We start from the raw sequence: 23,307 nt of genomic DNA, 5'->3' as shown, positions 1-23,307 counted from the left end.
ATTTGTCACCCCCCTGTCCTGCTGCTCCCTGGGATGGGGGTGTGGGATGAGCCCAGCAAGGTGGGATCTGTCACCTTGCTGCTCCTCCCTGTGATGGGGAAGTGGGATGGGCATAGCAAGGTGGGATCTGTCACCCTGCTGCTCCCTGGGATGAGGATGTGGGAATGGGGATGTGGGATGGGCCCAGAAGGTTGGGATGAGCTCAGCAGGGTGGGATTTGTCACCCTGCTGCTCCCTGGGATGGACATGTGGAATGGGGAGGTGGGATAAACCCAGCAGGGTGGGATTTGTCACTGTGCTGCTCCCTGGGATGTGCCAGGATGGGTGGGGTGGGCACATCAGGGTGGGATTTGTCACCCTGTCCTGCTACTCCCTGGGATGAGGATGTGGAATGGGCCCAGCAGGGTGGGATCTGTCACCCTGCTGCTCCTGGGATGAGGATGTGGAATGGGCCCAGCAGGGTGGGATCTGTCACCTTGCTGCTCCTGGGATGAGGATGTGGAATGGAGAGGCAGGATAAACCCATCAGGATGGGATCTGTCACCCTGTCCTGCTGCTCCTGGGATGGGGATGTGAGGACAGCCCATAAATCACTCTGGGGACAGGCAGGGGGGGTGGCTGAGGGGCAGCGTGGCTGAGCCTTCCCACAAACATCTCCTGCTCCCATCTCCCACTAATCCCTATCGCTGCTCCACACCTGCCCTGGCTGATCATCAGGGAATTTCGGCTCCTCATCAACCCCCAGGTCACAGAACAGCCAGGAAAGGAGCAGATTGTCCTTAACAAAGGGCTGGGGCACCAGGACCCTCCCGCAGCTCTGTGTGATTCCCGAGGGACAGCAAGGTGGCAGGGATGTGTTCCCCCTCCATCCTCTTCCTCTGCAGCAGGGAAGGGCTGGAAATGCCTTCCCACAGCCACCAGCACCCCCAGCACGTTAAAAGTGGGAATAATTCCTAAAAAAATAAGAGGATGAAAGATTAAAGCTCTTCTTCATCTGAAACAGAAACTGAAAACACCAAGTTCTTCAAACATTTTTTTAAAAAAAAAAAAAAAGAAAAATATAAAACCCCACTCGATTTTCTGGCCAAACTTGCAGAGGCTCAGGGTGCTCGGGGCTGATGGGGGAGAAGGTGCAAAGTGCTGGGGCACAGAGGTAGGACACGGAGAGCTCCCAGGGCTCGGCAATCCAACAGCTCTGTCGCTCCAGGGGCCGGGAATTCCCTCTGCTGGGAAGTTTTGGTTCAGCAGCTGCACCTTCACCGCGTCCCTCAAACGCTGGGAGCAGGAGCAGCCCCACCCAACCTGCAGGGACAAAAGGATTTAGGGCAGATGTGGTCCTAAAAACACGGCTGGATTCCCAATTCCTTGGGTGTTGTCTTTTAGAACTTCTGGATGTGCTGATTCATGAAAATCAGGATTTTGAAGAAGAGGGAGAGTGACTTTTTAGTGATAGGAGAAGGGAGGTGGCTCTGAACTAAAAGAGGAGAGGTTTAGATGAGATATTGGGAAGGTACTGCACAAACTCCTATTGTCCATTTGCATTCAGAGCCTCAAGGAAAGGATGCAGAGGAGGAAAATCACAGGGGGTGATTCCCAGCTTTTCTCAGCCTGAATAAATGGACAACCACACCAACACCTCTTCTGCCTGCAAACCCAGGGTCATCTTTAATTTGGGGGTTGGAAAACTTGTCCTGTGAGGAGCAACTGAAGGAGCTGGAGGTGTTTACCCTGGAGAAAAGGATGTGGCATTCACATCCTCTGAACAGAGAGAGACAATTCTCCCTCCCAGGATTTTTCCTGGGGAAGGCAGTGAGAAATCAAATAGAGATAAGAATTGTTTTCTCTTCTCTCTCTGAGCTTTCTCACTGCCTTCCCCAGGAAAAATCCTGGGAGAGGGAATTGTCTCTCTGTTCAGAGGATGTGAATACCACAAAAGGAGGCTCAGGGGGAACCTTATTGCTCCCTACAACTCCCTGGAAGGAGGCTGTGGTCAGGGGGGGTTGGTCTCTTCTCCCAGGTAACAAGTGACAGGATGAGAGGCCTCAGGTTGCACCAGGGGAGGTTTAAATTGGATATTAGGGAGAAAAAAAATAATCACAGACTGTGGGTTTAGCAGAGATTTTCAGACAGAAAATCTGTATCTAGTTCCCCATAGCAGTGAGCAGCAGGGAAATGGCTGGAAAGAGGGGGATGAAATGATGGAGAAATTCTTGGCTAAAACTCCCAAGAAAGAGAAATTCTGCTGCTGCCAGCCCATGATGCAACCACTGGGAAGTAAAAAAACCCCACTGGAGCCACCCCAGCAGTGACTGTGGCTGTGCCTGGTGGGTCCCAGGGAGCCCAGCCAGAACCTGCAGCACGGCCCGGTGTGAGGAGGAGGGAGAGAAGGGAGAGGAGAAGGGAGAGGAGAAGGGAGAGGAGAAGGGAGAGGAGAAGGGAGAGGAGAAGGGAGAGGAGAAGGGAGAGGAGAAGGGAGAGGAGAAGGGAGAGGAGAAGGGAGAGGAGAAGGGAGAGGAGAAGGGAGAGGAGAAGGGAGAGGAGAAGGGAGAGGAGAAGGGAGAGGAGAAGGGAGAGGAGAAGGGAGAGGAGAAGGGAGAGGAAAAGGGAGAGGAAAAGGGAGAGGAAAAGGGAGAGGAAAAGGGAGAGGAAAAGGGAGAGGAAAAGGGAGAGGAAAAGGGAGAGGAAAAGGGAGAGGAAAAAGGAGAGGAAAAGGGATCCTGCTCGGAGCAGGGAGAGGAGCTCGGATCCCGCTCGGAGCAGGGAGAGGAGCCCGGATCCCGCTCGGAGCAGGGAGAGGAGCCCGGATCCCGCTCGGAGCAGCAGCCCGGGGCGCTCTCTCTCACTCACTCACCGCTCGATGATGCTGTTGTTGAACTGCAGATCGCAGGCGACCGACCTCATCTGCTCCAGCAGCTCCTGCATCCTGCAGGGACACAGCCTTTAGGGGCAAATCCAGCCCCAATTCCTGCATCCTGCAGGGGCAAATCCAGCCCCAATTCCTGCATCCTTTAGGGGCAAATCCAGCCCCAATTCCTGCATCCTTTAGGGGCTCATCCAGCCCCAATTCCTGAATCCTTTAGGGGCAAATCCAACCCCAATTCCTGCATCCTTTAGGGGCAAATCCAACCCTAATTCCTGCATCCTTTAGGGGCAAATCCAGCCCCAATTCCTGCATCCTTTAGGGGCAGATCCAGCCCTAATTTCTGCATCCTTTAGGGGCAAATCCAGCCCCAATTCCTGCATCCTGCAGGGGCAAATCCAGCCCCAATTCCTGCATCCTTTAGGGGCAAATCCAGCCCTAATTTCTGCATCCTGCTGGGGCAAATCCAGCCCAAATTACTGCATCCTTTAGGGGCAAATCCAGCCCTAATTTCTGCATCCTGCTGGGGCAAATCCAGCCCCAATTCCTGCATCCTGCAAGGGCAAATCCAGCCCTAACTCCTGGATCCTTTAGGGGCTGATCCAGTCCCTCATTCCTGCATTCTTTAGGAGCAGATCCAGCCCTAATTCCTGCATCCTTTGGGGGAAAATCCAGCCCCAATTCCTGCAGCCAGCCCTAACTCCTGCAGGGGCACAGCCAGCCCTAACTCCTGCATCCTTTAGGGGCTCATCCAGCCCCAATTCCTGCATTCTTTAGGGGCAAATCCAGCCCCAATTCCTGCATCCTTTAGGGGCAAATCCAACCCTAATTCCTGCATCCTTTAGGGGCAAATCCAGCCCTAATTCCTGCATCCTGCAGGGGCAAATCCAACCCTAATTCCTGCACCCTTTAGGGGCAGATCCAGCCCTAACTCCTGCATCCTTTAGGGGCTCATCCAGCCCCAATTCCTGCAGGGGCAGATCCAGCCCCAATTCCTGCAGGGGCAGATCCAGCCCCTCATTCCTGCACTGCTCAGCCCCTGCCTCCCACGGGAGCAGCTCCTGCAGAAGGGCTGGGATGCCCCACAGGACACTGAGCAGGGTCACCCCCAGCAGGGTCACCCCAGCAGGGTCACCCCCAGCAGGGTCAGCCCCTTCCAGCCCTGCAGACACAGAACCCTCACCCCATTCCCAAGGAGCAGCAGCAGGAGGTTCTGTCCCCCCCTGAGGAGCTGGGCTGTCCCCAGACCCCGTTTCCAATCCTGGGAAATGGATTTGTGCAGAGTTCTTAGGGTCTGATAGAAGGCCCACAGAATGTGCAAATTTTGAGAAAATAAATACTCATTTAGCAATGTTGTGGAATAGGACAGAGGTTGTTGAGAGAGAAATGGAGCTAGGAAAAAAGTTTCAAGAGATGGCCTTGCAAATAAGACTGAATAGTTTGGAGAAATAGAACAATGAAAGATGTGTTACAGTGGGAGCCACGAGGGGCAGTTTTAGGTGATTGGTTTAAAGGCATTTACAGCATGGTGTGACAAAAAGTTAATGAGCTAAGAAATGCTCAGAGTGTTCTGTAATCAGGAAACAGCTTCTGATTGTGGTGGTGTCAATTGCAACACCTGCATTGTCTCACCCTTCTCATGAGACTGAAAATGGAATAAAACTTTTTTAACTCTCAGTTTGGCCATCACAAAGGAATTATCCCAGCCAAGGACTCACCTCAGAGCCATCTCCTGGCTCAGGGGGACAGGGGAAGGCACAGGAGGGGCCAAATTCCATTGCTCCACCTGGAGAAGCCTGTCCAGAGCCTGTGGAGAGGGAGGAGCAGTGTCCTGGCAGTGCCCACAGCAGGGGCTGCCCCAGAGCCACCCAGCAGCACCCACAGCCAGCACAAACCACTCAATGAACCAACCCAAGCAGCAGCACACTCCCAGGGGCTGTGCCAAGCTCAGCAGCTTTGCTGAGGCAGCTGCAGGTGAAGCAGCATTTTCCTCCTGCTGTGATTCCCATTTATTGGGCACAGCTCCCCCGGGCCAGGCAATCCTTGGCACCAGCAGTGCCCTTGCCAAAGCTTTCCCTGCTCACACAGCAGGAGAAAACACGAACTCCAGCCTGGATCAGCCACAGAAACCTGCAGCAAGGGGTTAAAAACCCTGCAGGGCTCTCCTGATGAACCCAGGTGCTGCTGGAACACAGGGATGCCCATGCCAGGCAATCCTTGGCACCAGCGCCTTTGCCAAAGATCTCCCTGCTCACACAGCAGGACAAAACACCACCTCCAGCTTGAATCACCCAGGAAAACCTGCAGGAAGGGGTTAAAAACCCTGCAGGGCTCTCCTGATGAACCCAAGTGCTGCTGGGGATCCCCATGCCAGGCAATCCTTGGCACCAGCAGCGCCTTTGCCAAAGATTTCCCTGCTCACACAGCAGGACAAAACACCACCTCCAGCTTGAATCACCCAGGAAAACCTGCAGGAAGGGGTTAAAAACCCTGCAGGGCTCCCCTGATGAACCCAGGTGCTGCTGGAGCCTGGGGAACTCTGTGCCTGGCAATCCTTATCCTTGGCACCAGCAGTGCCTTTGCCAAAGGTCTCCCTGCTCACACAGGAGGACAAAACACAAATTCCAGCTTGGATCAGCCACAGAAACACAAAAACCTGCAGCAAGGGGTTAAAAACCCTGCAGGGCTCTCCTGATGAGCCCAGGTGCTGCAGGAGCCTGGGGACCTCTGTGCCAGGCAATCCTTGGCACCAGCAGTACCCTTGCCAAAGGTCTCCCTGCTCACACAGCAGGAGAAAACACCACCCCAGCCTGGATCAGCCACAAAAATCTGCAGCAAGGGGTTAAAACCCTGCAGGGCTGCCCTGAGGAGCCCAGGTGCTGCTGGGGATCCCCATGCCAGGCAATCCTTGGCACCAGTGCCTTTGCCAAAGGTTTCCCTGCTCACACAGCAGCACAAAACACGAACTCCAGCTTGGATCAGCCTCAAAAATCTGCAGCAAGGGGTGAAAAGCTCTGCAGGGCTCCCCTGACAAACCCAAGTGCTGCTGGAACACGGGGATGCCCGCACCAGGCAATCCTTGGCACCAGCACCTTTGCCAAAGCTTTCCCTGCTCACACAGCAGGACAAAACACCACCCCAGCCTGGATCACCCACAAAACCCTTCAGCAAGGGGTTAAAAGCCTGCAGGGCTGCCCTGAGGAGCCCAGGTGCTGCAGGAGGAGCAGGGACACCCACGCCCTGCAGGCAGTCCTGGCACTCCATCATCTCCACGCTGCAGGCACTGATGCGGTTGCTGAGCCTCTTCAGGTGCTTCTTGATCTCACAAACCTTCCTGGAGAGAGGAGAAAATGATGTCAGAACTCCCAGGCAACGCTTGGAGTCGTTAATTTATTTTTTTTATTTTTTTTTTGGTGTATTAATTGCATTCTGCTTTCTGCAGAGGTGTCTGGATTGAAAATCCTGAAGGGAAGCAAATGAGTCAGGGCTTGTTGTAATTGCAGCCACAGGTTATCCAAACAGCACCAAGAGCTAATTAATCAGGGAAAGCTGATTGTAAATGAGGCAGCTCAGGCTTGTCACTGCACCCAGCACAGGCTGGGCCTCTTGTTCCTACCCAAAAAAGGCTCCACACACCCAGCAGGAACATCAGGAGTTGTATAAAAAAAATAAAAATGTTTGGTTTGGGTTTATAAAAACAAAGGAAAGAATATTTCAGGTGAATGATCCACCTCAAGTCCCCAGAAAAACAACCACCACCCCACAAACCCTGGCAGGAAACAAAACAGGGCAATTTAAAATGAAGTAAGGAGAAATTAAAAATATCCAGCTGTGACTCATGGTGTTTTCTGCATAAGGACAGGAAAAGAGGCACAGAAATACCCCAGGAAAATGTGGAGAAGGATTTTTCCTCCCTGTGAGCAGAGGTAAAAAACTGGGGAAAGAGAAAGAACTGGGGAAAGGAAAAAAAATGGGGAAAGAAAAAATGAGGAAAGAAAAAGAACTGGGGAAAGGAAAAAATGGGGAAAGGAAAAGAAATGGGGAAAGGAAAAGAAATGGGGAAAGGAGAAAAAAATGGGGAAAGGAGAAAAAAATGGGGAAAGGAGAAAAAAATGGGGAAAGGAGAAAAAAAATGGGGAAAGGAGAAAAAAAATGGGGAAAGGAGGAAAAAAATGGGGAAAGGAGGAAAAAATGGGGAAAGGAGAAAAAAAATGGGGAAAGGAGAAAAAAATGGGGAAAGAAATAAAAAACTGGGAAAAGAAACAAAAAACTGGGGAAAGAAATAAAAAACTGGGGAAAGAAATAAAAAACTGGGGAAAGAAAAAATGGGGAAAAGAAAAAAACTGGGGAAAGAAATAAAAAACTGGGACAGGCAGGGAAAAGGCAAGGAGGGCACAAGGACAGGGCAGACCCTGCCCTCAGCCCCTGGAGAAATTCAGAGCATCCAAAACAAACTCCCAGCCTAAAAATCCCCTCCACTGTAAACCCAGCCCAGGGCTGCTCCCCAGCAGAACCAGGATCAAAAATTGGGATTAATTGTAAGGAATTGCAGAAACTCCTCCTCCCTCCAGCCAGGGCAGCCCAGGGGTGCAGCTCCTCTCCTTGCCATGAAAATCCAATTTTTGCCAGGCTCTGGATTGCCCCAAGCCCCCGGGGTAATTTGCTCTTTGCATTTTCCCCCAGCACCATTTAGCAGAAAATCCTTCCCAAATAGAGGGAAAATCGTTCCTGTTTGTCTCTGTCTCAATGGCAATTCTGTCCCGATAAATAACAGAAAATAACCTCGCCCCCCAGGCCAGAGCTGCTTCCACTCCAGATTTTGGGGGCTTTTTTAAAATATAAATTTAAAATAGCAGGGCAGAATTTGGGACAGGAGGCAGCTGGGATTTCCAGGGCTGCTGGAGGGTTTGGCACCCCTGGGCAGAGCCTCAGCACTTCCCAAAATCCCCACGCTGGATCCAGGGCAGGGAGCAGCTGGAAGCCCTGATCCTTGGGGGAGAGCTATCAGATTATTATTATTATTATTATTATTATTTTTATTTTTATTATTATTATTATTATTATTATTATTATTATTATTATTATTATTATTATTATTATTATTATTATTATCATTATCATTATCACATTATTATATTATTATATTATTATCATGGTCATCATTATCATCATCATCATTATCATCATTTTCATTATCATCATTATTACGATTACTATTATTTTTAAAAATCAATAATAATTATCATTATAAAATAATTTTGACATAAATTATTATTTAAATAGAAAAATCTTTTAATAAAAGCATACTATTTAAATAGAAAATTATTAATTTAATATAAAGCATTGTTCAATAGAAAATTAATAATATTATGGTAATGTAAAATATAAATAGGTAATATAATGTATTGTGTATATTTATATAATATAGATTATATAAATTATAATATTATGCATTATAAATTATATAAATTTCAATATTACATACTTTGTACAATATTATATAAATTATATTTAATATATTATTATATTAATATATAATCATATTAATATATAATCATATTAATATATATTATATCATTATATATTGTTAATATATAATAATGTTAATATATTATATATAATATTAATATGTAATCATATTAATATATAATATATTATGACTATATTAATGTATAAATTATAATAACATATATTATGATTATAATAATGATTATTATAATTATGTTATTTTTATTATGTTATTATTATTGCAACACAAAAATATAATAATTATTTTTACTATAAAATAATTTCAATAGAAAATATTATTATTTTAATAGAAATAATGTTGATATTAAAATTGCTATTAAACATTAAATACGTTAATAAAATTCTATTATTCTGATACAAAATTCTTATTTTAATAGAAATTATAAATATATAATGTAGTGTAATATAGTAAAATATAGTAATATAATATAATATAGTAACATAATATAATAATATAGTAACATAATATAATAATATAGTAATATAATATAATAATATAGTAACATAATATAGTAATATAATATAATATAGTAATATAATATAGTAATATAATATAGTAATATAATATAGTAATATAATATAATATAATATAATATAATATAATATAATATAATATAATATAATATAATATAATATATCTATTTAAATTTATAAATTGTATAATTTACATAATATCATATAAATAATGATGATAATGATGATAATGATAATAATGATAATAATAATGATGATGATAATGATGATGATAATGATGATGATAATGATGATGATGATAATAATAATAATAATAATAATAATAATAATAATAATAATAATAATAATAATAATAATAATAATAATAATAATAATAATAATAATATTTCTGGTTTTTTCCACCAGAAAGTGGCCTGTCCCAAATCCCTGTGGGGCTGTACCTCATCCTGCTGCTGTGCAGGGCCAGGGCCTCCTGGTACTGCTGGACACAATCGTTCTGGAAAATGGACACAACCCTCCTGGCCAGGTTCCCCAAATTCAGCCTAAATCCAGAATAAGAGAGAAAACGCCGTGATTTCCTTCAAGGTGTGAAAGGAGCAGCACAGGAGGCCCAAAGCTGCCTCCTGGATGGAGAAGGAAAGGAGTTACAGGGAAACAAACCCTGGCTGGGATGGAGGGGTTTTGGGGGGTACAAAAATATAAAAAACATAAAAATATAAAAAATATAAAAGAATATAAAAATACAAAATATAAAAAACACAAAGAGAATTTCCCAAAATCCCCATTTCCATCTCCACCCTTGATCCATTGCAGACAGCAGCTGGAATTCCTGGATGATCACAAATTAATTACAGGGAAAACAAACCCTGGCTGGAATGGAGGGGTTTGGGGGGTACAAAAATATAAAAAACATACAAATATAAAAAATATAAAAAAATATAAAAATACAAAATATAAAAACCACAAAAAGCATTTCCCAAAATCCCCATTTCCACCTCCACCCTCGATCCATTGCAGAGAGCAGCTGGAATTCCTGGATGATCACAAATGAATTACAGGGAAAACAAACCCTGGCTGGGATGGAGGAGTTTTGGGGGGTACAAAAATATAAAAAATATAAAAATATAAAAATATAAAAAAAATACAAAATATAAAAATACAAAATATAAAAAACACAAAGAGCATTTCCCAAAATCCCCATTTCCATCTCCACCCTCGATCCATTGCAGAGAGCAGCTGGAATTCCTGGATGATCACAAATTAATTACAGGGAAAACCAACCCTGGCTGGGATGGAGAGGGAGGTTTTGGGGGGTACAAAAATATAAAAAATACAAAGAGCATTTTGGGTTTGAAGGTTTTGGGGGATACAAAAAGTATTCGATACAAAAATAAAAATACAAAGAGGATTTTGGTTCGGAGGTTTTGAGGGGATACAAAAAGTATTTGATAAAAAAAGAAAAATACAGAGATAACTTTGGTTTGGAGGTTTAGGGGGTTTTAGGGGATACAAATGCATTTGATACAAAAATATAAAAAATACAAAGGGCATTTCCCAAAACCCCCATTTCCATCCCCACCCTCGATCCATTGCAGACGTGGCCCCAGAGCACTCCCTGTCCCACCTCTGCAGAGCTCAGGGCTTGAAACCTTCCCTTATTTTAACAGAAAACATTGTAATAAAATTATATTATTCGAATAGAAAATTATTAATTTAATATAAAATATTACCTTAATATAAATTAATGTTATTATTTTAATATAAAATATTAATATTTAATGTAATTTGATATTATGACATATGACATCTCTCTCTGGGAGAGCTCCTGCAAGGAGGATCCACACAGGGAGTTCCCCCAGTGCCCTCTGACACCATCAGGGACATTTTTAACCCTTTGGGACCCAGTCAGAGCCACCCAGTGCCAGCCTGGGGAGGGGACAGGGGGGACTCACTTATCCAGCTTGTGGATTTGCTCCTCGTTGTAGCCCAGCCCTGGGGAGGAAAAACAAACGTGTCACCCCACAGCTGCTGCTGGCAGCCCAAAAAATGGGCAATTTCAGAGGCACAGAGCTGGCTGCAGGGGATTTTCCTTGTGGATATTTGCAGTTCAGTTGAGGAAAGAACAGAGAGAATTTCTGAGCCTGGGAATCTTAGAGGAGAGAATTCCAACAATTATTATTTCTCTTTCTATCAGCATTGTTTATAAATAGAGTTCTCCAGAGGGTGCTATCGATAATTCACCAACAGCATGAGAGGTTTTCACTTGGAGACCAACCAGGTCTTCAGCCCACCAATATTTCTGTAAGAACTGTGAATTTCTAACAATAAAGACCCCACCATTGTTTCTGTAAAAACTGTGAATTTCTAACAATAAAGACCAGGTCTTCAGCCCACCATTGTTTCTGTAAGAACTGTGAATTTCTAACAATAAAGTGGCTTTTCAGAGCCTTTGCATCATAGAGTCAATGCTAATAATTATGGTGGCAGCTGATTTCTGGGCGCTGCTGCCACATCTCCTGGCTCAGCCCCCAGAAATAGGGGGGCTCTCTGCATGGTCCCTCCCAGCCCAAACCATTCTGGGGGTTCCAAGCAGTCCCTGCTGGTCCCAGCAAACCCCAATTCCCCATTTTCCCCCATTTTCCAGCACAGGGACATTCCTGCCCCGTGTCCCCAGTGTCCCCAGCACTCACTCAGACTCGTCCTGGCCTTCCTGAACTGCTTGTGGATCATCTGCATCTTCTCCAGGCAGCACTCCATCTGCTGGATGCTGCAGGGGGCAGGAAGGGTGGGATCAGCATTGGGGCTGAAATCAGCATTTTGGGCTGAAATCAGCATTTTGGGGGGAATTTAACCCTTTGGGGTGGGGTGTGAAGCTGCTGCTGTCTGTGAGCAGGGACATCACCCCTGTGGGTTGGGGGCACCAGGGGCTGTGCCTGCTCCCTTCTGTGGAAGGGTGAGAGCTTGACAAGGAATTCTCACAGATGTGGGTGCTTGGCAGAAAGATTTTTAAATGTGGAGTCTGATGGAGGAATAGAGATGGAAGCAAGTTTTGATATAGAAGAAAAGAATTGCTGAGCCAGTCTTGCTGGGTAACCAAGGAGGCAAAGGGTATGTTTGTTAGAAGGGGATTTTATGGCTTAGAACAAAGGAAAAATTTTAAACAAGAAGATGTTTTTACCAAGCAGGAAGAGAGCACAGGTAAACAAGTCAGCAAATGTGGCAAGCAGAAAAAAGGTCTCAGAATTTTCCACTGCAAGAAAACTGAAAAACAACTTCTGGCTTAAACTGTAATGTACTGACTTTCAGTATTTGGAGTATAGTAACATGAATATGGTAATGACAGCAGTTATGATGGGCTATAGGTAAAAGTTAAGGTATAGATCGTTTCTAGTGCATTAAGAGGCTCAGCAAAGAAAAGTCTATAATGCATTGTAACAAAACCAAAGGGTCTCCAGGCCTGCCTGCAGCTGGAGCTGACAGCTGTGGGCACAGCTCTGTCACCCACCACCCTGCACTGCTGTAACCTCTTGGATGGGATAAACTGCATTTTGGAGAGCTGCCTGGAGTGCCACATCCCTCATTTCAGCTCTTACAGGGCTCCACATCCAGGGGGGAATCCCAACCCAAGAATTCCCACAGAAACTGAGGGAGATTTCATTGCCAGGGGACTGCAGGACACAGCTCCTGTCCTCAGAGTGAAACTGCCCCTGGGTGAGGGCTGGCAGCAGGGAAAGCCCTGGTGGGACAAGCTAAGAATGGGAGAAGGATGGGAAAAGTCTGGGAAAAAACTGGGATAGGGCAGGGAAAACGCAAGGAGGGCACAGGGACAGACCCTGCCCTCAGCCCCTGGAGAAATCCTGAGCATCCAAATCAAACCTCCAGCCTGAAAATCCCCTCCATTGCAAACCCAGCCCAGGGCTCCTGGTGGGGACAGCCAGGTGGCACCAGGGACTGCCCCACTCACCTCTTGTCCTCGTGCACTTGCTGCCTGTCCTTCACCAGCTCGGCCAAAATCCCATCCAGGGCCCCCTGGAAGTCGAAGATGCTGTGGGAGCACTGGGAGAGCTCCTCATCCACCTGCAGAGGAGGGCAGAGGTTGGGAGCAGCTGCTCTGAGAGCCGTGGGGGCTCCTGGGGCTGGGGATGCTCCTCACCCTCTGCAGCCTTGCCTTCACCACATCCAGCCCAGCTGGGGCCCTGCTGCCTGCAGGAACCGCCTCGCACCTGGGGGAGGCAGAAAAAGAAGGTTCCAGAAGGAATCCAGGAGGAGGATTATTGTTGGCACAGGAATCCACCTCGTGCTGGGCTCCTGGGGGGGCTGCAAGGGGATTTCCTTGGGCAGCAACCCAGATTTCAGAGCCACCAGGTGCCAAGTGCTGAGCTGGTGAAAAACTCGCCCTGCTGAGTCCGATTTGTTCCCAAATTGTTGGTTTTACACCCACTGGCTTCAGGCCAGCTGGGAGGGCGGCTGTGTGCCTGCAGCTGGCACAGGAGTGCCAGGCTGAGCGTGGCACAGGGGCTCAGGCAGCAGAAATGTTCCTGCTCTGAGCAGGGAGGGCTGGGAGAGCCAGAGCCCCCAGCTGCAGCTCTGCTGCTCTTGGCACTGCAGCCCTGAGGGCTGCACTCAGTGGGAACCACGTGCCCCTGTTTTTATTTTTATTTTTATTTTTTATTTATTTTTTCAGATGAAATGGAAATTAAGAGACTTGGCTAAATGGCAAAGAATGAAAGAACAGCAACCCAGAGGCAAAGAATTTTCTGCTACAACGACAACAACAACAAAAAAGCAGCAGAAAAGTAAAATATCAGTGTGATGAAAGGGGTTCAGCTTGGCCCAGGGTGGGAAAGGGGGTGTGGGGCAGGGCAAGGCTGAGGGCAGCCCAGGGTTTCTCCACAATTCAGTGGAGACTCTTGGAAGGAAATGGGATCTCCCCCCATGGCTGGTGGGATGCTGGATCCCTGGGAATGCAGCCCAGCTCTCCAGAGTTGGTGACAAGGGCCAGACCCCCATGGGGCTGTGGAGCTGGTGCCATCCTGTTCTGTATTTTATCCCAATTTCCTCAGTTTGCCTTTCCCTGGCTCCTTCCTGCTCGAGGGCTGGAAGAGCCAGAAAACCCCAGAGCAGGAGCCAGAGTCAGGACTAACCCTGGCTCCTGTGCAATCATTAAAAACTGAAGCAAAGAGGGAGAAACAGCCAGGGTGGCTCATTTCCCAGACAGCAAAAATCCTCCTGCCTCCACAATATCAGCTTCTCCCTGGCATTTTCTTTATTCCTGATTATCCTTGGAGAGCCCCACATCCCCCAGCTCACTTACAGCACGTGTGTCTTCCCCTGGGTGAGCTGCAGGCAGGTGAGCACGGAGTGAGCCCCCCTCCTCTGCTCCAGGATCCTGCAGCACTCTGTCCTCAGGTTCCCACTGCCAAGAGAGAAAACAGCCCCTCCAAGGTGTGCCCCTGGAAGCACAGAGCCCCCCGGGGTGGGGAGGGAGCTGCTGGCTCCCCTCAGGCTGCTCTCGGGCACTGGGGGCTGGCTGAACCCAAAATTGGGTGTGGCTGCTGCTTTTAGGGTGTCCCACCCTCTGTCCCGCCCAAAACGGAGTGGGAAGGGCGGCGAAATTCAGCATGGAATGGTTTGGGTGGGACTTTAAAGCTTAAATTCCAAATCCCTGCCCTGGGGAGGAACACTTGCAATGGGTGCACACAGTGGGGAGGAAAGGGGAAAGGAAAGGGGAAAGGAAAGGGGAAAGGAAAGGAAAGAGAAGAGAAGGGGGAAGGGGGAAGGGGGAAGGGGGAAGGGGGAAGGGGGAAGGGGGAAGGGGAAAGGAAAGGAAAGGAAAGGAAAGGAAAGGAAAGGAAAGGAAAGGAAAGGAAAGGAAAGGAAAGGAAAGGAAAGGAAAGGAAAGGAAAGGAAAGGAAAGGAAAGGAAAGGAAAGGAAAGGAAAGGAAAGGAAAGGGGAAAGGAAAGGGGAAAGGAAAGGAAATAATAATTCTGTTTTTTTCCTCAGCCTCTCCTAAACTGAAAAAAGTGACCCAAAAGGAACAAAAGAGGACAGGAGCATCCTCCCAGCACCGAGGAGATTTTCCTGCAGGTGCAGCCCCATGGGGACACGGTGCCCCTCCTGCCCCGCTCCCTCCAAGCCCCCAGGACGCTCCCCACCATCCCCACTGCTCTGCACCAGCAGGAAGGGGCTGGAACCCCTGATCCCAGCCGAGCCCCGAGCCTGGCAGGCTCTGTCCCCCTGTGCCCTGCCCAGCAGTGGCTCTGTCACTCACATCACCCAGTGCAGGCCCCTGGCCAGCAGCTCGCGGCCCCTCCGCAGCGCCTGCCCCACGCGCAGGGTCTGGTGAGCAGCGCCCACGGCGCTCTGCAAGGCAAAGGGCGCTGCCAGGACCTGTGCCAGGCTCAGGGCGCTGCCAGGACCTGTGCCAGGAGCAGGGCACTGCCAGCACGCTGCCCTGGCACGCCCACACACACCCACCTTGGCTGCGCTGCAGTCGGCCACCACGTCCACCCTGGGCGCGAGCTTGGGGAATTCCAGCGCCGCTGCAAAGACGGGCAGGGTCGGGGGGTTTGTCACCTGCTGGGGGCTGTGGGCAGCTCCCACCCGCCAAATAAAGCCTGGGGCCACTCAGGATTTCAGCCTCAGTGGTGGAGGCTCAGTGAGGCTCGCCAAGGTGTTTTGGGAGCGTGGATGAAGGCGGGAATTCCCTGCAAAGCTCAGTGTGGCCGTGCAGCAGCAGCACACGGCGGGGGGAACTGAGCCTGAAATCCCCTAATCCTGCTGCAGGGCCCAGAAACAGGACTGGGAACTGGCACTGGGAACTGGCATCAGGACTGGGAGCTGGCACTGGGAACTGCCATCAGGACTGGGAGCTGGCACTGGGAACTGCCATCAGGACTGGGAAGTGGCACTGGGAACTGCCATCAGGACTGGGAAGTGGCACTGGGAACTGGCATCAGGACTGGGAGTTGGCACTGGGAACCGGCATCAGGACTGGGAACTGGCATCAGGACTGGGAGCTGGCACTGGGAACCAGCACTCCTGCTGCTGGAACTGGGGTCACTGCTGGGAATGGGGACTGGCACAACCTGGCAGTGGGAAAAGCGACCAGTCTGGACAACTGGGAACCCCAGTGGGAACTGGGATCCAGGTGAAACACTGCCCCAGGTCCCAGGAGCTGGGATCATGCAGGAAATGGAAAATCTCTCAGGGTAATAACTGGAACAAATCCCTCTTGCAGCAGCCACTGTCCTGCTGTGACACATCTCCCACCAGCCACACTCACGGTCTCGGTACCGGAGCCCCACCACGTCCTCGGGCTGCTCTGAGGTGCTCAGCAGAGTCAGGGGGCTGCTCTCTGTGGTTTTGCAGAAATGATGAGCTTGTAGATTGGGATCCAGCTCATACAGGTGTCCTTCAAAAAAATATTCCTGATGGTGAGGGACTATGTTCGTCTGTTTGAAGACGGCGTCTAAAAACTTGGTGGTACTGAAATGGAGAAAGAAGGGAGAGGATGGGGATTAGCAATGAGGTGAGCACGCAGATTTCCATCCCTTTAGCAGCCTGCTGCCCTCAAAATACCAAGATGTTGATGTTTTCCCTTAGCAAAATATCAGGCAAGGTCAGCAGAGCCCCCTGCGCCTCTCTGTGCGCCCAGAGCTCTGTCAGGGCACTCCCAGCAAAGGCTGATTTGAGCCTGGCGTGTTTTAACCTGGCTTGGGAGCAGTGCAAAGGGCAGGGTGCTGCCCCCAGGTTCCCCTGATGAAGCGAGGGGAGCTCACAGCTCCATTCCCAAACCCCAAATCCCCCCGTGAGCCAGCCTTACGTGTTGTAGGAGTGGATGTAGATGCGGTGGGAGGACGCCTGCTGCAGGGAGAACACGTCCACCACCATCCTGTGCAAAATGTCGTTGGTTCCTGCAAAGAACTGGTCGAATCCCCAGCACTTCTCCTGGTCCACCTCCAGGATATTCGCCAAGATGGGGATCAGCTGGTCCTTCAGCCCCCTGCAGCAGCAAGGGAAGTTTTGTGTTTGGGTTGCCCCCAGATGAAGGAAGGGATGATGGCTCTGACTCCGTGTGCTCAGAAGGCTGATTTATTATTTTGTGATACTGTATTATATTAAAGAATGCTAAACTAAACTATACTAAAGAATACAGAAAGGAGTTTTCATTATTATCTTTTAGTCTTCTGTCTGTATCCTGACTCCTTCCAGAGCCCTGACACAGCTTGACCCTGACTGGCCAAAGAGTGAAAACAATTCACATGAAACCACTGAAACAATCTCCTGTGGGTAAACAGTCTCCAAACACATTCCAGACCAGCAAAACACAGGAGAAGCAAATCAGATAATTATTGTTTTCCTTTTCTCTGAGGCTTCTCAGCTTCCCAGGAGCAAAATCCTGAGCAAAGGGATTTTTCCAGAAAATATGAATGCAACAGGAAAGAAGAGAGCTTTGCATGGGCTGGTGTAACCCTGAATCACAAACACTGCCCTGCACCCCCTTTTCCTGTCTGGAAAGTAGAGATCTGCTCTGAAAGCTGTGAGAGCTGAAGAAGAAAAGTTCCTGTGCCTTGTTAACCCCTGCTGTGCTGGCTGGGGACACCCAGCCCCGCGAGGGACACTCACGTGGAGAGGCGGCAGGTGATGGGCAGCTCGTAGCTCCACTCGATGCTCCCGTTCTCCTGCCTCTGGACCCCTGCAATGGCCCCAGGAGGCTTCTCCGTGGTGATTCTGTACCTGTGGGGAGGGAATTGTTGCTGCTGACTCGAGCCAAGGCAGCTCTGTCTGGGCACTGAGTCCCTCAGGTGGAGGGAAAGGGCAGAGCATGGATGGGCTGGGAAAACACGATTCACTGAGGGCAAAGGGAGTGCCCAGAGGGAAAATACTGCAAGGAACAGTCAGAACCTCCCAAGTGAGCATTGACCCTGCCTCCCCTTCCAGCTGTTCAGCCAGGAGGTGGTGGGAATGCATTTTACAGAATCCCAGAATTATCTGGGTTGGAAGGTGTGGTGGGGTTTGAGGGTCCCCAGGACGAGGGGAGAGATGAGAATCTTGACTCCATGTTTCAGAAGGCTGATTTATTATTTTATGATATATATCATATTCAAAGAAAATTATATGCTAAAACTATAGTAAAGAAAGAGAAAGGAGACATCAGAATGCATAATAAAATCTTGTGACTGACCAGAGGGTCTGACACATCTGGACTGAGATTGGCCATTAATTAAAAACAACCACATGAGACCAATCAAAGGTGCACTGTTGGTAAACCATCTCCAGACCACACTCCCCAGCCATCAGATGCTTATGGTTTACATTTATTTCCTGAGAACAACCCTAGTGAAAGGATTTTTCAGAAAATATGTCTGTGACAGGAAGGGACCTTAAAGACCACCTGGTTCCAACCCCCTGCTATGGGCAGGGATGCTCAGTGCCCTACCCAAGCCCCCCATTTCAAAGGTAAATGTGGGTTCCAACCCCCTGCTATGGGCAGGGATGCTCAGTGCCCTACCCAAGCCCCTCATTTCAAAGGAAAATGTGGGTTCCAACCCCCTGCTATGGGCAGGGATGCTCAGTGCCCCACCCAAGCCCCTCATTTCAAGGGAAAATTGGGTTCCAACCCCCTGCTATGGGCAGGGATGCTCAGTGCCCCACCCAAACCCCCCATTTCAAGGGAAAATTGGGTTCCAACCCCCTGCTATGGGCAGAGATGCTCAGTGCCCCACCCAAGCCCCCTGTTTCAAGGGAAAGGGGACAGGGATTCTCCCCCACACTGCACACACAGCACTCCCCAGGGTTTGAGGCCAGCAGAGTGAGCCCAGCACAGCCCCAGCCCCCCACAGCACCCACATGATCTCCTTGTTCCTGCGGGGTCCCCCGAAGGGCAGGAAGGGCAGGCTGCCCGTGGCAGCGTGGTAGAAGGTGACACCGATGCTCCACAGGTCCACGGTGACACCGAAGGCTTTCTGCGGCGGCTTGCGCAGCACGGCGCGCTCGTACACGTCAGGGTGCTGGGGGAGCACAGGGAAGGGGTCCTGGCTGGGGAATACCAGCTGGAAAACACATCTGGGGCCTCCCAAAAATCTCCAACACAGCTCTGGGTCCTGGCTGAAAAATGTCAACTGGAACATGGCTCTGGGGCCTCCCAAAACCTCTAACAGAGCTCTGGATCACCTGGAACACAGCTCTGGGTCCTCCCCAAAAACCTCTGACACAGCTCTAGGTCCTGGCTGAAAAACATCACCTGGAAAACAGATCTGGGTCCTCCCCAAAACCTCTAACAGAGCTCTGGGTCTTGGCTGGAAAACATCAACTGGAACACGGCTCTGGGTCCTCCAAAAAACCTCTAACAGAGCTCTGGGTCCTCCCAAAAACTTCTAACAAAGCTCTGGGTTCTCTTAAAAACCTCTAACACAGCTCTGGGTCCTCCCTAAAAACCCATCACCTGGAACATGGCTCTCAGTCCTCCCAAAAATCATCACTTGCAACAGAGCTCTGGGTCCTCCCCAAAACCTGTAACAAAGCTCTGGGCCCTCCCCAAAAACCATCACCTAGAACACAACTCTGGGTCCTCCCAAAAATCTCTAACAAAGCTCTGGGTTCTCCCAAAACCTCTAACAGAGCTCTGGATCACCTGGAACCCAACTCCGGGTCCTGGCTGGAAAACATCAGCTGGAACACAGCTCTGGGTCCTGGCTGAAAAACATCACCTGGAACACGGCTCTGGGGCCTCCCAAAAATCATCACTTGCAACAGAGCTCTGGATCCTCCCAAAAACCTCTAACACAGCTCTGGGTCCTCCCCAAAACCTCTAACAAAGCTCTGGGTCCTCCACAAAAAAACATCACCTGGAATACGGCTCTGGGTCCTCCCCAAAAACCTCTAACACAGCTCTGGGTCCTCCCAAAAAACCCATCACCTGGAACATGGCTCTCAGTCCTCCCAAAAATCATCACTTGCAACAGAGCTCTCGGTCCTCCCCAAAACCTCTAACAAAGCTCTGGGCCCTCCCCAAAAACCATCACCTAGAACACAACTCTGGGTCCTGGCTGAAAAACATCACCTGGAACACAGCTCTGGGTCCTTCCCAAAAACCTCTAACACAGTTCTGGGTCCTCCCAAAAACTTCTAACAGAGCTCTGGGTCCTGGCTGAAAAACATCACCTGGAATAGAGCGCTGGGTCTTCCCCCAAAACCATCACCTCTAACAGAGCTCTAGGTCCTCCCCCCCTCCCCCCCCCAAAAAAAAATCACTTCTAACAGAGCTCTGGATCCTCAAAAACACATCTCTTGCAACACAGCTCTGGGTCCTCTAAAAAACCATCACCTGCAGCCCTGCCACAACGCACCGAGCCCCTCCCTTCCAAAAACAGGATCAGGCTGTCCAGGTGGCTGAGGGGCAGGACTGAGGGACAGAGCCAGCCTCCCCCAGGACTCCCAGCCTGGCACATGCCCTGCTCACCAGGTACTCCTCTGTCCCATAGACAGACACGAACTTTTCATCATCCTCCAGCTCTCGGGCGGCTCCGAAATCCGTCAGTTTGTAAATGCTCTGCCCGTCCTCCCCCACCAGCCTCATGATGTTGCCGGGCTTGATGTCCCTGTGCACGACGCCGTTCTCACGGAGGTGGTTCATCCCCGCCACTGGCACAAGGGGGAGGCAGAATTCCTGTGTGGGGCTGGGCTCCAGGGGGACCAGTTTGGGTTTAGGAATGAGAAAAGAGCCGGAGAGGGGATAAATCCCACGGTGGTGGCACTTGGATGGGGAGCAGTGGGACTGGAGAGAGGATAAATCCCATGGTGGTCACACTTGGATGGGGATCAGTGGGACTGGAGAGAGGATAAATCCCATGGTGGTCACACTTGGATGGGGATCAGTGGCACTGGAGAGGGGATAAATCCCACGGTGATTGCACTTGGATGAGGATCAGTGTGACTGGAGAGGGGATAAATCCCATGGTGGTGGCACTTGGATGGGGAGCAGTGTGACTGGAGAGGGGATAAATCCCATGGTGGTGGCACTTGGATGGGGATCAGTGTGACTGGAGAGGGGATAAATCCCACGGTGGTTGCACTTGGATGGGGAGCAGTATGACTGGAGAGGGGATAAATCCCATGGTGGTTGCACTTGGATGGGGATCAGCGTGACTGGGGGGATGGAGGGGATGAGCACATGGCAGGGCACAGCCCCTTTGCCACAGCAGCTTCCCAGAGCAAGGAGAATCCCTCAACACGGAGCTCAACCCCACCCAGCTCAGGGGTGCAGCTCCTGACCCCTCACTCCACTGCCCAGGGCTGGTGCCTGCAGGGACCCCCAGCACCGTGGGGTCCCCAGCTGGAGGGTCTCAGCTCCCCCACACTCACCCACACACTGCAGCACGATGAGGAACTCGGACTCAGCCAGGCCAAAGGCATTGGCTGGGTCTTCCAGCACGTTCAGCAGGCTGCCACTGGAGCAATATTCCATCACCAGCACCTTCTGCTTGCTGCTGCCCTGCGGGGGGACATGGGGAGGGCTCAGCCAGCCCCGTGTCCCCCCCAGGTCCCCTCCCTCGGCTGGTGAGCCCCAGGGTTTCCCAGAGGGGTTCCCACTCACTGTCTCCTCCACGGCGAATAATTTGACGATGTTTTTGTGGTTCAGCTTCCGCAGCATCTCGAACTCCCTCACCTGCACCTCCTGGGGCCGCAGGTAGCTGGCACTGTTAAACACCTTCACAGCAACCAGCTCCCCCGATTTCTGGGAAAAGAGCAAAAAGAGGGAATGAAAACACCAGGTGATGCCATTCGCGTGCAAAGCAGCTCCAGGAGCTCTGGCCCGGCTCCCACACCCCACTCGGGATGTAAATGATGAAACGATGCCTCTGCACGGCGTCTGCTGGGCTGCACAAACACACGGCTGGTGTTCACCTCCCTGCCCTTCCTGTCCCGGCACACACGTGCTGAGTGTCGCTGTGTTTATCCGGCCCCACGGAAAGTTCCCGTCTGCAGCCCGGGCTGGCGGCTCCCCGAGGGATGGGGATGTTCCCAGCCCCCTCCCGCAGTTTGCTCAATAAACTTCAAAGGCTGCTGAGGAGGAGAGCCCGCTCCAAGCCCGGCAAGTGTTTGCATGAAGTATGCAAATGGCCATGGATGGGGTTTTCAAAACCTCTGGGCATTCCCCGGGAAACAGCAGCTCCTTCCCCCCGCGCCGCTCGGGAGCCGCCGAAAGGAGCCTGCGAGCGCCCCAAAAGCCGCCCTCGACCCGCAGAGCAGGGGAAGGAGCCCCGAGGAAAATGAAAGTGAAAATGAAACGCAAAGCAGCGCCTGAGCTGCTCCAGAGGCAGGGACCTCCGGGGAGAGCGAGCGGAGCGGAGCCCGGGCATCCCGCGGGGCGGCGGGGATGGGGGCACCGGGGCTCCGCACTTCGGGGGTTCCTGCCCCCCCAGCTGCCCCGCTCACCTTGTTGCGGGCTTTGTAGACAGAGGCCGTGGCCCCCTGGCCCAGGAGGTCCTCGGTGCTCCACAGGTAGTTGGGGGTGCTCTGCATGTCCGGCGGGAAGCGGGTGAGATTTATCCCACCGAGCCCCAGCCTTTACCCCTCCGGGAATCGCGGCCGCTCCGCTGGATGCAGGGTGGGATGCAGGATACAGGGCCGAGGCTGAGCATGGACCGAGCCCCAGCGCTGCCAGGAGCCGCCGGGCCGGGCCGGGCCGGGCCGGGGCTGGCAGCAGAGCCCGGCAGATGCCAGAGCTCGGGAGCGGAGCAGCGCGGGGCGAGAGGCGCCTCCCCGCCCGGGAACTGAAACCCGCGGATTGCAAAACCCGCCCGGCGAGCACGGCCACGCTGCAGGAGGAAACGCCTCAGCTTCCTGCTCGAGAGAAAACTTCCCAGCCGGGCTGCCATCCCCGGGTACACCGGGCTGCCATCCCCCGACACCCGCGCTGCCATCCCCGGGTACACCGGGCTGCCATCCCCTGGACCCGGGCTGCCATCCTCCAACACCCGGGCTGCCCTCCCCCTGAGCACCCGGGGTGCCATCCCCCGGGTACACCGGGCTGCCTCCCCCAACACCCGGGCTGCCATCCCCGGATACACCGGGCTACCATCCCCCGACACCCGGGCTGCCATCCCCCGACCCCCGCGCTGCCATCCCCCGGAGCACCCGGGCTGCCATCCCCCGACACCCGGGCTGCCGTCCCCTGGAGCACCCGGGCTGCCCCGGGACAGCTCCGGTGGCGACAGAAGTTGCTGAGCTCCGGCTGCCATCGGCATTGCCGGGTGGGGATTTGGGAAGCAGAGCTGGCTCAGGATCCGTGCCCAGGGTCGGTGTCCTGCCCTTGTTATCTGTGCCAGCACGGGGTCAGTGCTCGAGTACTGGCACAGACACAGCATCGCCTGGCAAGGCTGGCACTGCTGGGGCTCCTTGTCGGGGATGTGGGATGCAGGTGACATACAGGGTGCAG

General features: G+C 51.0%; 1 protein-coding gene across 1 annotated transcript; it reads right to left on the bottom strand.

The window, feature by feature from the left end:
- Nucleotides 1-814: 814 nt before the first annotated feature.
- On the bottom strand, nt 815-22,569 carry IKBKE (inhibitor of nuclear factor kappa B kinase subunit epsilon). Its single transcript, XM_084220712.1, has 20 exons — nt 22,305-22,569; nt 21,463-21,603; nt 21,231-21,360; nt 20,329-20,510; nt 18,717-18,877; nt 17,493-17,603; nt 16,690-16,869; nt 16,150-16,352; nt 15,342-15,406; nt 15,136-15,227; nt 14,178-14,279; nt 13,017-13,086; nt 12,828-12,940; nt 11,554-11,630; nt 10,816-10,855; nt 9,304-9,405; nt 6,098-6,194; nt 4,579-4,667; nt 2,852-2,923; nt 815-1,302 (listed from the first exon to the last, which is right to left on the bottom strand). The coding sequence occupies exons 1-20, from the start codon at nt 22,389-22,391 to the stop codon at nt 1,269-1,271; spliced, it is 2,148 nt and encodes a 715-aa protein (XP_084076838.1). The 5' UTR covers nt 22,392-22,569; the 3' UTR covers nt 815-1,268.
- Nucleotides 22,570-23,307: the final 738 nt, after the last annotated feature.

The sequence above is a fragment of the Fringilla coelebs genome, assembly GCF_963513975.1.
Source record: "Fringilla coelebs genome assembly, chromosome: 23".
Taxonomy (NCBI): Eukaryota; Metazoa; Chordata; class Aves; order Passeriformes; family Fringillidae; genus Fringilla; species Fringilla coelebs.
Note: the sequence above shows the minus strand (reverse complement) of the source record. Positions and strands in the feature narration are given on the sequence as shown.